General features: G+C 41.4%; 1 protein-coding gene across 2 annotated transcripts in view; it reads right to left on the reverse strand.

The window, feature by feature from the left end:
• The window catches only part of tsc22d2 (TSC22 domain family 2), a 43,405-nt gene extending 37,217 nt beyond the window's left edge, over positions 1–6,188 (reverse strand). Inside the window, exon 1 of one of the 2 annotated variants that reach the window (XM_078258808.1) lies at positions 3,774–6,188. In XM_078258808.1, the coding sequence (XP_078114934.1) occupies positions 3,774–5,383 (1,610 nt within the window). In that variant the 5' untranslated portion in view covers positions 5,384–6,188. The remainder of the gene's footprint in view (positions 1–3,773) is intronic. The other variant, XM_078258809.1, reaches the window with a different exon arrangement.
• Between the last annotated feature and the right edge of the window lie 9,912 nt (positions 6,189–16,100).

A 16,100-nucleotide genomic window follows, 5' to 3' on the forward strand; every position in this document is an offset into this window, starting at 1 on the left:
TGGCGCATGGTTTACTTTTCTTTTGTTGGCCCATGTTTATCGGTTTGCTTGTTGATACAAGCGGCAGTCTTTTAATCTGACGGAAACCAACGTAAGTTTATAAAACTGTGTTTGTGACTAAATGGTGGTGGGTTTGAATCCCCATTCTGACTAGGGACAATAACCTTCACAAAGGCTCTTGTATTTCATACTCTTCAGTAGCCAACAGCAGACTGTGGCTGAAATGGGTCACTCTCAAATGTGACTGTGTATATTCACAAAGGTGAGGCAGGGTAATGTTGAAAAGGCCAGCAGGTGCAAACCTTCTTACCACCTTCCTACCTTCTCATCACCCACACCAGATATTCACTTGCTACAACATTAGTATCATTTTTAGCCCTGTCAAAACAAGTCAAACTGTGTTCCAGTAAAACTGGGACACTGGAAATGCCCCATGAAAAACAGCAACCAACAGTGTCAGGCTGTTTTCAGGGAGAGGAAGAATGAGGGATCGAGTGAAGTGAGTGCAGGCCTCGAGCAAATACTTCAGATAATTAAAGCAAGGCAGAGTAGTAAAATGTGGAGATAATTCATGTAAAAGGTTAATAATTGGGTCATTTACATTATCAATCAGATTAATCAATGAGGTTCTCGCTCAGTTATTCTGCTCCTCCTCTGGATAAAAGGTAATGTTATACAGTAAATTGTATACCACTATAAACTCCAGACCACATTTCTCTCCACTGCGCAATAAAGATACCACTGTTCCTCAGTTTGAGAAATACAATCTATGATGGATTAATAATTCATATTCTAATTGAGACAGTACAAGGGGAGGGCAAGGGTGGTCGGTCCTGGGAGGAGTAATTAAGTTAAAGGCCAAACTGCTCCCATCAAAAAAAAAAAGATACAGAGATACGCAGAGATACAGCGTGCCGAGCAGAGATGCTAACTATTCCAAGCTGAGGGGAAATCATTCTAATCTCACAACTCCACACCCACAATGCTTTGTTCCACTTTTGTGATGGACTCTAACTCAAAACAGAACCAAACAATGAAACTTGGAACAGATTCCTCAACGAGGCTGCGCTCGTGCACAGAACAATGCACCTCTGAAAAGAGTTCGAAAATCCGTCCGATTATATTGGGGTGCGTTCTTTGAAATCTTTGTTGTCTTTTTTTTCTTACAAGAAAGTTATCAAGGCATTTTAATTACAACTGATGACAGTTTAAGTATGCCTATGACTGCCAACTTGCCTTTGGGCCCCACAACCTCACCCAAAACTTTTTTTTTTCTCAGGTTAACCAACATTTTACATAGTGTGTAAGTATGCAGGGGGCAGAATGCAAGCGAAAAAAACAGTTCCACTGTTCTTATTATTTAGGCAAAGTGCATAGGAGATATAGGGGCTTATCCAGTCTTAATATAAAAGTTGCCATTGTGTACTTTTCATTATAGAAGAAATTATTTTTTAAAGTTGTGTAGATATAGCTTTTGTGCATGCAGTGATTTCTGTGGTTCACTATGCACAATGTTATTGTCTAACATTCTCATTTTATAGTTACCAAGCATGCTGATGCGTTGTACAAACGTTTGGTGCAGAGGTGATCAACAGGAACGTTTTTAGCAATGTTCAGTTTGGTGTTGACTCAACTTGCACCCAAACTGTTTCTCTTATTTTGTTGAACAATAGTGTTGGTTTTAAAAATGATGGAAGTTATCTTCTAAACATTTCTGCAGACTAACTGACTGGACTAAGGATGTGTGAATTAAATCTGATTTAAAAGACATAAAATTTTACACTTTAATTATAGCAGCCCTATATGGGACCCTATTTCACAAGGCTTTTTTTTCCTTTTTAACTTATGACAAGTCTCTATCATTTACAATCTAATGGAAAAATGAGCAAGTTCGCAGAGAAGAAGGAGAAGAAGAAGAAGAGAGTTTAAACCTCCTAACAGTTCAGCACAAGTCAACACTTTGTTAAGCTGATGTGTCAACATGAACATGGACAGGCCTAACGAGGACTCATCTAAAGAGCCAGAGTAGAATGCAGACATCGTCCTGCTGATTCAGTCTGGCCATGTCATCGCTGCTACAGACACAGGTGGCTTACGTGCTCGGCACTGCAACAAGTGTGTGAGTCTGTGCGCACGTCTGTCTGTCTTCTCCACCTCCCTGACACGTCCTGTCCTGCCCTGCTGCCAGCATCACCATAGCTACACAGACGGCCACTGATGTGTCTGTCTCTCTCTCACTCACACACACACACTTCATGAAATTTGTGACAACACACAATGTTTCTCCCCTATGCACACAATCAACCCATGTGTAGTCTTGCATTGCCAGACCTATTTTCTCAGCTATGGAATTCTGGGATAAGGGAAAAAAAAAAACAAAAAAAACAAACACTCTGGCTGGTTTGTAATTATTTAAAACAATCACAACAGTACTGGTCGGCGCTGAGCCCCGATAGAGATGGCGAGGGACATCCGGCACATGAGAGACGCGCCGTCAAGCTTTATCCCAGCAATCTACATCCGTTGAGCCAGACTAACCCATGTGTGATGCTGCTGGGATAAAGTCCCCTCAGTAAACAGTAATTAGCTTCAGGAATATCTAACAACTATCTAATAACTATGAGTGATTTAAAAAAAATAAAAGAATAAAAATAAAAAAATCAGGCCTCAACCTCCCAAAACACACACACCTCCTCTGGCTGTACTATTCATAATATGCACTGAAGAACAGAACAGAGCACACTGAAAAACACAGGTATAAATAAAATAAATACAGGACAGACTATGCACGTGTGTGTGTGTGTGTGTGTGTGTGTGTGTGTGTGTGTGTGTATACACTACAGCTCTCATCTAGGTCATTCTTGGCTGAGACATCACCTCTCCAACTCTCCTCTGCTTGCTTGTGGCAATGAGTGGCAACACTTCAGCTCAAGCTGTGTGACTGCCATCCGACAGACCCTAAAAATAGCTATAGTGTGTACATATGAGGAGTACTGTATACAAGCGAAGAGTCTGTATTTACAAGGTATAAAGTTGGGGAGCTGGGATTGCTGCTCAGGGGGAAGTATGCTAACCGTCTCTCCTAGACAGACAAAAGAAGAAAAAAAAAAAAAAACTGACCGCCTACGTTTGGGGAGTTATTCCCTTCTCAGCTACAAAACAAAGCTACTGCATGTGTTGTAACATCTCCAAGTGCTTGTTAATGCCCCCTAAACCCAAGCAGCCTGTATGGTTGAATGGAAGCTTGAGGGAGGGGGCTGTGGGTGTGTAAAGAGGCAAGTAACTAAACAATGTTTTGTCGGTCGCCTACTAATGACAAAGACAGAATATTCCTCCCGTCTCTGCCACTTTTCATAAGCTCACTACCCCTCCTTCCTCTCAATTTACATTTACTTTACACATAGAAACAGAATTTAAAAATTAGTTTTGTTTTATTTTTCCTTAAGTACACTTAGTGTGCTTAATTTTGGCACTGGTGAAGGGAGAGGCGTTCTCCACAGTGCAGGGTATGATCACACTGCAGTAGAATGCAACAAGAATGTTTAAAATGAGGGCAAACTTCCAGATACACACTTACTATCTCCAACAATTTGTCAATGCTGCTACAGTAAAAGACTGTTTCTTCTTTTGCTCATCCTCTCCAGCAAACCAATATCAATGCCATAATATTGCATTACTGATGCCCACAGCTGAACAAAAAAAAAAAGCAGCAAACAACATTTATGGCAGTGGACTCATTTCACATAGGTCTTTTTTATATTATACCCTCTTACCTGTCCTCATCCACATCCATGGAAATATGGATGCCAAACAGGCTGTTGACAGAAGGAGTGGGCAGGTTGAGGCCATCCCCCAAGAAAGGCTTTACAGCATCTTTCCCTGGCACCACAACAGCACTGGACTCAGGTAGGGCATCAGACTTCTGCCTGCTGTCTTCTGCCTGGTTACTGAAGGCAGAGGGAAGGCCTGTTGTTGCTCCTCCGTGGGCTCCTTGGGGCTGTTTGACAAGTCCTCCTGTGCCCGGTGCCTGACTTGGCACTCCTGGAAGGGTGTTGGTGGTACTGGGCACTGTGGCAGGTTCATTCTGGACACCACTGTGGGAGGTGGTGGTGGTGGAAGATGCTGGGGCAATGCCTAACCCTCCTGAAGGCTGAGTCTGGTTGACATGCTGCTGTTGGCCAATTCTTGGAAGGATGGGTGCCATGGCTGACGTATTGCCCATTTGCAGCAGGAGGCCCTGGGCGGAGGCTCCCTCTCCGCCCAGCCCTTGGGCTCCTGGACCAGCAGGGGTGATTAGAGACAATGGTACCTGGCTGGTAGGAGGCCCCACAAGGAGGGTAGACATGGGAAGGTTCTGAGTGCTTGAAACAAAGTGCTGCTGACGAAAGTCTGGCTGGCCTGCTGAGAGGCCAGTAGGATGAGTAGAATAGGCAAACTGCTGGGCCTGCGTGGCAGGAGGCATAATGGGAGACATCTGATGCATGGCACCATGGTGCACACCATTGACGCTGTTAGAGAGGAAGGTCTGGGGAGCAACAGGCTGCATATTGACCTGAGCCTGAGGTTGCTGTGATGTTGTAGTTGAATACCCTGTGGGCTGGAAGGCACTTGCTCCGCTCCCTATCTGAGGAGCCAAGCTGTAGCCTTGCTGCAGAGGCTCTGAAGGGTGGGAGTAGCCACTGTCCATGGTGTTCTCCAACACCTGTGCGGAAAAAGCACTGCCAGTGACCACTGAGTTACTTGTGGCCCCTAGCCCACTGTCCCTGTCTATACTGTGATCAAGGGTGAAAGTTGGCCTTATGCTATCCACAGTTCGATTAACATTTGAATCTGAGTCTCTCTCGTAAAACTCAGTGCAAGTCCACCTACCCCGTCTGAAGGGCTCTCCAGTACCATGGTCAAGTTTAATGACCCTGAAACGGGAACTACAGCTGGTGTTAACAGGAGTTGCGTGAGCCACATTGGTAGAGACAGTGGTAGAATTACTGACTGTATTACTGACTGACGGATGGGTGGCTGAGCTCGGAACAAAGGGTTGAGTTGCAGCTGGCACAGGCGCACTTCCTCCTAAATTATGTGGGGTGACACGACCAGTGACCATACTTTTATAACAGAGTCCCCCGTTGACAGGACCTGTGGTGGGCGGCTGGCCCTCGTGAGGCTCTCCTACGTTGTTTAAGGTTTCTTCGGATGAACTCATCTCACACACCCCGAGGTCGGCCCGAGAAACGTCAAATATTTCCGACGATACGTCCTCTGTCCGGGACTCGTCCGGATCGTCCAGGCTCTCGGTGTCGTCGGTGATGCTGCTGGCCGCCACCTGAGCCTGCGTTACACTCGTGATCTGGAAACAACTTTTCTTCTTCGCCGGCATTTTCGACATGTTGACTATATGCGTCAAGTCCGTCTGCTCCCAGATGAAATAAAGTGCTGGACTAATGCCTTGCGAAGTAATTCACAGCTGAGGGATATGACACAGACACGTACCGTCACAGGACGTTTCCATACCGTTCCTCTTCCTCTCTCTTGTCTGAGAAAAGTTTCTCAACCGGGGCCAGACCCTGCGAAATTCCCGAAACGCTCAGCGGTGTCCAGTCACAGCACACGGGCGACTGCCGTCCTCCTCCTCCGGCCTCTCTGACACCCGGTTGGCCTTCCTTGTGTCCCGGCAGCGGAGTTTCAAACAGGCCCTTGTCAAAGTTCTTGTTCAGCAGCTGCCACCGGTACTTTAGTCTGAGGCGGGCCCGGTCTCGCAGCCCACTCTTCCCTCTCAGCTGTAGATGTATTTCTCGCCGACTAGCTAAATTAGCTGATGTTAGCTAGTTTTCCCTACCTCGGTACCAGCATGTGCGACATCATGATGTAAACAAATCCATTGGCTTTCCAAAAAGAACATATAATCCAGCGGTAGACAGAGAAAACGTCTCGAAGTCGGTGAAGTTTTGCCTCTTGCCGTGTGGACAGCTCACTTTTGGCAGCTGCTACTAGCAGCTAGCTGACAGATAACCACTTTACCACAGCTGCAGTAAGCTAACGGGTGGCTAACTCCTGGCTGCCGCTCTTCTAACCCAACCACTCGACAAGATGGCAAAGGCGAAATGCATCCTGGGTATTAAGGGGAACTAGTTTTCTGTTATGTCAACATTTTAATTCAACGACGCCACAAACTCCTATCTAATGTACTGTCTAGCAAGTTGGTGAGGCTGTCTACAATTATAAAATAGCTAAATTAGTTTTACTTGGCTAAAAAACTATTTCTGTCGCCGACGCCGTCCTAGCTTCCGGTTAACGTCCCACCCCCTGTAGGCCAATCTTTTTTTCCTAGGATGGCGAAGGCATGGCCCACGGATGTATTACAGTTTTTTTTCAATTGCTTACACACTAAAATTAAAACTTTCCCACAATTAGAAAAACCTTACACTCAAGGAGCAAAACACTGGCCTAGATTCGCATAACTGTAAGCACATTGTCAGCTTCACACTTTTTGCTAAACATTACACACAGTGATTTGCAAAACACTAAACACACTTGTATGCATTTGACACAGAAATGTATCATGATGTCATTTCCTTGCAAATTCAAAGCAAAGGCTTTCAAATGAACACACCCATGAACCAATTGGTTAAACACAGCCACCAGGTACGCAAACACATGATTGCTTAATTGTAGACACACCAATCAGGTTTAAGCACAATATAAAATGCAGCAGGTAAGTTCACCTGCCTTCAACCAAAATGGAAGGAGTCAGAAGAAGAAGACTGAGAGTGAGAGGGGGAATCCACAGAGGTAGAGGAAGAGGGAGAGGGAGAGGAAGACCTGAAGCCGGAGAATATGCTCAAAGAAGAAGAGGACCAAATTTATCAAATGAAAGTCACGCAACACTAGTGGACCATGTTGTGAACCACGGATTGATGCTGAGGGAGGCTGGACTAAGAGTTCAGCCAAATCTTAGATATACAGTGGCATCTGTCATAAGGATATTTCGACAAGGAAACAGGTAAAAGAAAATCTGTCTACAGTTACAGTAATCAGCTGCTCATTGTATGCACCATATCAGCACTTTTGATACCCCTCCCTGTGACATTTGAGGATTGAGGGTCGAGAACAACAAGGAGGAAGGAGGCCCATATTCACGCGAGGGTTTACGATTTCCGGCCCCAGGCTCTGGTACCCCTCATTCAGGCCATGGAGGACGCCTGTGACCAAGTCGACGCCCCAGCTGTGCAAGGATGGATTCGACATTCAAGAAGGTTGTCTTGCCAATGAGAATATTGCCTGTGATGTTGATGAAATTCTCTGGCCAGATCCAGCTAGGCGAAGAGATAATGTCTAGTATTTTCTGTACTTTTTCAGATCATTTGTTTGTTTGTTGTTGTTTTTTCTGTGATTGTAACCTGTACTGGATACCGTATTTTATGTTTGTCTGTTGTTTGCGGTGCTAACAGTGTTATGCACACTGCTGTAGTAGCATGAAAACTAGGACTTGTTTTGTTGTTGATTCTCCATGTCGACATGTTGACTGATTTGGGTATATGGAGAGAAAAAAAATTATATTTTCCTTAGTCTGCAGCATTGATCTTGTGTAGTGTTTGATGAACTTATTGTATATTTGTACTTGCTCTGTGTACTTCATTTACAGTACTCTAAAAACTGAGAAGTAGAATTGCTAAAAGTTTTAGGTTAGCAACAGCAGTGTTTATCTGGTTCAAACGTAATTAAGTCAAATGAAATGTGTGTGTTTCATATGGTAACAAAATGTTTTTTTATAAAATAGTGTATAGTTTTTAAGAGTGTTTCATTTTGCAAAGGGTCTGAGGTGTTCTGCTAATTGGGTGTGTGGTTGTGCTAATTGTGTGTAGTGTTTTGAAAAAGACAGTCCCTGTTTTCAAAATTGTGCTTAAGCAATTGAAAGAAACTGTAAGAGAACGGCATGGCATCGTTGGCCCGCCCAATGAAATGACCCGCCCTACGTTCCCTCTGATTGGCTAGTACTCGTTTTCTTCATTGGTTGGGCTGGTTAGGTTTAGGCAAGAGGAGTGGGATTGGCTAGGGATAGGTCAAGGTAAGCCAATCAGAGGCAGAGTAAGGCAAAGTAGGGCGGGACATGCCTTTGCCATCCTGGGACTTGCCCCAGGTAGAGGAAGAAATGAGTTTGTCAGCTGTCGACAGATGTTAGTTTTGGGTGATGTAAGATTTATAATTATGTTAGTATACATACAAGTAACATTACAAGTAAACATTTGTATTTACCGTTGCATTTAGCCTACAGCCATCATGAAACAACGAACTCGCCTGACAGAAGCAACTGTACTCTGTTGAAAAATTCTATTTCTATTTGGTATTAAAGTCTGAAACATTCATTCTATAAAAGGATACAGCCAGACATTGACTTCAAGCAATTAAGCATGACAGGAGTTTTTGTTTTTGAATGAATCACTTATCTCCGACATGTTTTTTAGAGCCTGTCCTTTTTACACACTGCTTAGGCTACTTGGCATACTGTTGCTTAACGAAGATGACAGAACAACTTGTGAATGCAGTCTTTAGAAATGTAGCCTACAGGTTTGGTGACAGTTTGGCACATGTTGAGGTCATCAAGATAAATAAATTAGTCTAGCTACACTATTAATCCCAATAAGTAATTGCATCATCACACAAAACAAACAACATCAGGACACTCAAGACGGTATAGAATTAAAACGTATTATTATATAAGTTATAATAATCTCAAATCTTGAACTACAAACTGAACTAAAGTGAAACTAAAATCATGAACTAAATGATATGTAAAATAGAGGAAATCATCTCACAATGCTGTTGCTGGAAGAAAATCTGATGTATAACCATGTAATGCATAACAATTAAATATTTGCCACATCCAATCAGGCTTAACTCACTTGTCCTATGTGGAAGTCAACTTTCAACTTGTTAGTCACAGCACACTTCGCCAATTTAGTGTAAATTCAAATCAATTTTATTTAGTGTCAAATCAGAAGTTATCTCAGGGCCCTATTTAACTTTTATAGATCACAATATAATTTACAAAGACCTAACATTCCCCCATGAGCAACAGTGGCAAGGAAAAACTCCCAGAAACCTTGAACAGAATAGGCTCTGGGTGGACATCCTTGACCGTAAAGATGGGCTGAAAGGGCTGAAATACATTGACAGACAAACTTTTAAGTACAAGAAAATTTGCCAAAGTAATCGCCAACCAGTAATATCATTACAGAAAACTCCTTCAGCAAAGGCTTGACATCTCTCAAACCAGCTAGTGCTAATATAGACAGAATTTCCAGTACAACATACAAGTATTTTTCTGGTGGCCAGTATTCATATCCAGTCTTGTCCAGGAAGCAGGAAATGCCTCATACACATGGCCCATGACTATGGTGACCCCTAAGGGTAAAGCACAAAACAAAACACATTCAATTATTAAGAGAAATACACTCCTGTCTAGTATCTAGCATTTCATAATTTGGACTTCATTTTCCTCCCATTCTAACCTTCATTCTTGCGTGTGTTTTGTCATTGAAGGCCAATGTACACAATTGTTTTGAGAAGCAGATATGATCTCCAGTTTCTTTCTACTTTCCCATATATCTTATTTGACTTGCTTCAAAGACTAAAGCTGTAGGATTACTGCATCTTCCTTCAACTGAATTTCTTTATTTGACATTTGACCCTTAAAGCTCCTATGACATGCTGCTTTTTGGATGCTTTTATATAGGCCTTAGTGGTCCCCTAATACTATATATCTGAAGTCTCTTTCCCGAAATTCAGCCTTGGTGCAGAATTACAGCCACTAGAGCCAGTCCCACAATGAGCTTTACTTAGGATGTGCCATTTCTGTGTCTGTAGCTTTAAATGCTATTGAGGAGGAGAGAGGGGGGGCAAGGTGGAGGGTCGGGGTGTGGCCTTGACCAACTGCCACGCTCTAGCTCGTTTGCAAGCCATGATGTCTCTGTCTTTCTCATGGGTGGGCCAAATTCTCTGGGCAGGCATAGCAGAGAAAGGGGAGGTAACCTTTCCCCCTTATGATGTCATAAAGGGAAGATTCTAGATCGGCCCATCTGAGCTTTCATTTTCTCAAAGGCAGAGCAGGATACCCAGGGCTCGGTTTACACCTATCGCCATTTCTAGCCACTGGGGGACCAAAAGCAGGCTGGGGGAACTCATATTAATGTTAAAAAACCTCATAAAGTGAAATGTTCATGCCATGGGACCTTTAAGATTTACAATTGCACTATAATTGTGTTTTTCCACCAGATGTGGTTATCGCTTAGTAATACCAAGGTCCTGTTGTAACTGCAGCACACACACTAAAGCAGGACAGAAACATTCACATTTTGGACAGAAATGTAAGATGGTTGAAATAGAAGTTAAGGAGGTTGAGGCCACACCTCTTATCAGGAGATATGTGAGATGTAATGCCCCCTTAACACATTGCCCAGGTGATTTCTATCTAAATTCATACTGTGTGACCATGATGACTCATATGTGACTTCAGCAGCTGTATTGTAACATGTAAGGTGGGTTTAAATTATTTGGACTCCCCTCCATCAGTAAAACTGAGGAAACCTTTTTGGATAAAAGGACATTTATTAATTAATTAAGTATTTATTTTTAGACACTGACTGTAAGTAAGTTGTTCACCTGATTTCACCCACACTGTATTGATGACTTTATTCCCTGATAGTGACTCATTAGCAATGAACTGATGACTAGAGGTTATTGCTTCAATAAAGGCTATCAAAGAGGCTTGTGCTCGACTGCATGGTAGTTTGTCACAAGATCAACACATGACACAAAGAAAAAGAAAATGGCTCATGATGTTGGCCTATGTTTGAGTGACGTCAGTTCTGATCAAGAAGCTGTTGTGTTGCAAAAAGAAGCAAAAAGTGTTGACGGAGGAATATGTTTTGACCTGTTTTCCACTGAAATATACAGTGGAAAGTTAGACCATGAGCCACAAAACAAAATCATTTTTTAGTGCAGATCTGGATTCAACCACGGATCATGAAGATTCACTGTGGGACATCCTAGTGGCCTTGGGGGTTGATTCCATGTAATCTCAAAGTCCTTGGTTAAAGTTCAGCTGGGGTACTTTGTTGCATCTCTCTCCCCCAATTTCCTGTAAGCTCTCACCCATCCATCCATCCAAATTGTTTCACATTTTCACTACTTTCTCATGAACTGCTACTTTCTGTACTTTAACCCCTATCATTATATGCACATTCATGCAGATTAAGTAAACACGCAACATCCTCCATCCTTAGACCCTCCGTGGCACAATGCAGAACTGCAGTTGTGGAAAATGGCAGTAAGAATATAAAGGAGAAAGTGCTAATTTTAGGTTTAGTGTATTGCTCAAGGACAGACTCCAGGGATCAAACCTGTGACCTCTCTACCTCATCTCTTAAACCAACAGGCCACGTTCCCATTATGTCTGTCTTTAATTTATTGCAGTTCTATTGCTCATAAAAAACACTACCAATCACCACGTAACTGTGTGAGAAAACGCGATACAACTGACCGTAAAGTTTATTACACAGGTGATGAACAAGGAGGCTGAAAAAAGCTTTGTCGTATTATTCTGATTATGACTGACTAATCATTGAATTACACAGTTACACAATGTCCGGTTGCCGACTCACAAGGTCTGTCTGAGGAAAACAATTTAATGCAGTCCTCAGATAAGACAGAGGAGATGGAAAACAACTCAATGTAGATGTGGGTTGGCACACAGTAATAAAATACACAATTAGATTTGTTTTACTGCTGCATTTCATAAGGGATGAAAAAACAGATGAAATGTCAAAACATTATGACTTCATTTGCAAAAACATTATATAAGTGAGATTACTTGTGTGGAAAACTACTTTAAAGTGCCTCCTTTGAAGGTTGTGGCTTTATGATTGAAAAAAAATATTTATCAGTTTGTTTCCAGATTATGTGTTTCTATTGGCCACACATTACTTCTTATTTCTCTCTAAATGGACCTGAATACAACTTCTGAAAACAATGTTGCAACATCAGCTCCAACAAGCCCTCTATACTTATGTACTCTCCTTTAGTAGCGGGCTGTGTGTGGGCAGCCCCAGCCAAAGTGTTTGTGTAGCTGGTCGTGTTTATTTGCTCTGGTCTGAGGGCGAAGACTACCAGGCTGTGCTGCGGCGCGTCACAAGCCAGCATGCTGGGTCCACTTTCAGTGTACCACCGCAGTAACAAGACAGGCCTTGTACCGCTGTATTTTGGGGCCCAGGGTCCTAGCCAGCGGTCACTCTCAGCAGCCCAACCTGGGAGACCTCTTGTAGCAAAGCACTGTGGGGTCTCAGAGTGCACAATAAACAAACAGACTGACCAAACATCACTCAGCACTTGCTAAAAAAAAAAAGGGTTCCCAGAGAAAAGGGTACATGGGGTTGGTTCAGGGCAACTTGACCAGCCTGAAACTGAAATGATGAAATATGCACGTGAACCTTGTGTATGGTTAGAGATTTATTGGGCTCCTTTTCCAGGGAAACACACATTGGCTTGTTAGTTTTGACCTGGACCATTTATTTCCCTGTGTCTGCCTGCTAATAAAAGTAAGTGTTAAATAAAGTTAAATTACCATCGTGTGTTACATGACTCTGTGTGTGTGTGTGTGTGTGTGTGTGTGTGTGTGTGTGTGTGTGTGTGTGTGTGTGTGTGTGTGTGTGTGTGTGTGTGTGTGTGTGTGTTTAGGTGCTCTGTCCCTTTTTAGTCCACATAAGCCTCCTTTTAGCTCCAAATATACATGATTCAGAGAACGAGCTCTGAGTTAGTCTGGTGTATTTTTTGAGATCATTGGGTGTATTTTTTCTGTTGAGCTATGCATGCTCATCCTGATATTTTTTACTACGTCATGAATTCCTTCAGAGTTAGCCTATTGAGGGAATTCAGAGTTCAGTTATTACACAAAATCCTGAGATTATATAATACTGTCTTTATTGTATGGTAGAACAGGGAGGAAAGAGCTGACAAAGACTGTTGCAACACAGGTACCAAAATATTTTGATGCTTAGCAACTTTTTTTGTACAATCTTAGTTTATATGGTATTGCAACTTGTATGTGTATATTAACTGACAGAAACTCACAGAGGAACATAAGGCCACCAAAGAAATCTTAATTCCCTTTCTTCCATATGCCACCAGTGTTGCAACTAACAGAGACTAATCCTACTTCAACAAGTAAAATAGAAGTTATGTTTGTTTGGCCACACAGCAATTTAAAAAAGTTATAACCTTGTGCACTTTATTTCCTTTGGCTTACGTTTTCTTAAAGATTGATTCATAACATTTATTAATTACAAATAATGTACTTTTTGCCATTTTAGGCCTTTATTTTTGACAGGACAGCTTAGGCTTGAAAGGGGAGAGAGAGGGTGAATGACATGCAGCAAAGGAACAAAACCGCTGCGTCGAGGACTGAGCCTCTGTATATGGGTGCACGCTCTATCAGGTGAGCTACCCAGGCGCCCATTAGAATAGGTTTTAATTTCCTAATCACCAATAATAACAAGCTACCAAAGAGTACAAAGTTCAGACCTTTGCGTCTTAAAACTCTTACAACACAAGAAATGCCAATTATCCTGATAATCTCGTGAGGACAGATTTATGAGCTGTAATCCTGAATGAGACATAGTTCTTATTCATTGTTTAAAACTGCAGCATCAACAGACGAAAACAATAAAAAAAAATCGCCCCAATTTAGGATTATCTCTCCTCAGACAGTTTGAGTGTTCGTGTAAGAAAGAGAGGCAGTGACTCATTAATCTGGCTACGTGTTACCAAGCACAGAAGAAATAATGTACGCTTACACGCCCACATATAACTAAAAGTGTATATTTTTTTACAGCAATGTGATCCACTTGAACTGTTTCCTCTTTGAATTTCTGGCATTTTTTTCTATTAAAGCCAATACATGATGTGATGCACGTGCCTGAACAGGGAATGGGTATAAAGAGGCATTTGTGAGGAACAGGCGAAATGTTTTCAGTGGAAAACATGCAATGATTAACTACCACTCTTCCTTCATGCTCATGGTCAGATGTTTTTCTCGATCAATCAGAAGAATCATTTTGCTCAATCTTGTTCCCAGGAAATAATTTGCATCGAAAAAATAGATTCTTAAATCCTAAACAAACAAAATAAGACATACTATACATATATTTGTGCTGGTGTGTGTATGTGTGTTTGTAATCACTTGTCACTGCCAATTTGCACCTAATACTTGTTTGTCATGTTTTCTTACTTTTTTGTCTCCAGTAAACAGGCAGGTTTAAGTGGCTCAAGTCAACTCACTGCCAAAAGTCAAAAAAGTGAAACTCAATAACTATAGTGACAGTTGAAACCATAACTAATTGTCTCTTTTTTCACCTCCAACTGTGCAATATGTCATTTCTATTCACCCACACCTTACTCATCTATTTATATCTGTGTATACGTGCTGTCTGTTTATATAAGGGTGTATATTGTGGAAATATCTTTGTATTATTACTATTATTACTATAAGAAATTCTATGTTTTTTCTATTTCTTATAATACTTTCTGTACATTTTTTCTCCTATGTCTATCTAATGTGTATTTGTGTAATTCTGATGGGTGCACATTTTTTGCTTTTGAGCTGCTGCAGCACAGGAATTTCCCCAGTGTGGAATTAATAAAGTCTATCCTATCTTATTTTATCTTATCTTGTCCCCAAAGCACAAATTTCAAAGAACTCATCATCAAAACTTTGAAAAAAATAAAACAATGAATACTCTAACTCATATATTTGGAAAAAGGGCTAAACCTACCAAGACCAATAAAAGGTTTATAGTGGAGAATTCAGTGAAAAGGCCTGCTGTATTTCTCAGAATTGAATTTGAATGAGTGGATCTTGATGAGTGACAGACACCATGTTGTTTCAACAGATGATTCAGTATATCAATTAAAATTTGAATTGAAAAATTGTCAAATAAAATGTCTGGTCCATTGACTTTGGTTCTTTATTGAAAAGTAAATGAAAGTAATGTGGTTTCATAATCTTCCTAAAACAAATGCAGACACGCATGCATGCACACACACACACACACACACACACACACACACACACACACACACACACACACACAGGCTGAATAAGTTCAAGCCACCATTCATACTCATTTGTGCAGCAACAAACTATTGTTTCATTTCTTTTAGAATTTAATTTATTATTGATAATTAGATTATTTTTTCCTGGCTAATTTGGCCAGCAGCCATTATAACAGTGTTTGTGAAAATAGGAGGGAAAGCAAAGTGTACATTAAAGCTCAAGTCATTCCACCTTAATCAAATGCTCATAAAAAAGTTAGTTACAGATATGTGGGTTACCACCACACGCACAAAATACGCATGCTTTCTTTATAAGCTATAAAGGAAAGAGTAGTATAAGTTGAGAGCAAAAGCTTGACCTTATCAATAACTTAGTAAAATGTACATAACGTACATTACAGTTGACAAAAAAGTGTATACAAGTATAGGTTGTGACCTTTGAAGTATAGTATAAGTATAGTTGTGACCTTTGAATGACTGTGTATGACAATTTACTGTAATGTAGTATACCCTAGTGATGACTTAACTCAGGCATAGATGACCGTTAGAGCTGAGACAGGTTTATAATGAAACACAGACCTTAAACCACAATGAGCTCAATGTCAGAAATACATCCTCACATCTTCACATTGTTATCTAGCTCTCCTTTCCTGCTTCACCTCTTCCCAGTGTTATAAGTTTAAATCCTTCTTATGACCTTTGACCTGACAGGCCATAATATCCTTTACTGTTCATAATAGCTGGTGTGCTTCCTTCTTTTAATCTTATTATTCCAAATCCTGAGTAATTTATGTTCTTAATTGGCAGACTTGAAGGGGATTACAGTGTCTTTTGGAGTCTCAGAGGCAAGTGGGGTCATTAGGAGGCTTAGTGTCCAACCAACAATGGGCATGTACAAATGAGACAAGTACTGTAGGTCCATATGTGCAGACGGAGACTGACTGGGTTAACAGAAATGCTGTAGTGCAAACTGGAGATGTGGAGTTTGAGAGAAGTGG

Source organism: Sander vitreus, chromosome 9 (assembly GCF_031162955.1).
Source record: "Sander vitreus isolate 19-12246 chromosome 9, sanVit1, whole genome shotgun sequence".
NCBI lineage: Eukaryota > Metazoa > Chordata > Actinopteri > Perciformes > Percidae > Sander > Sander vitreus.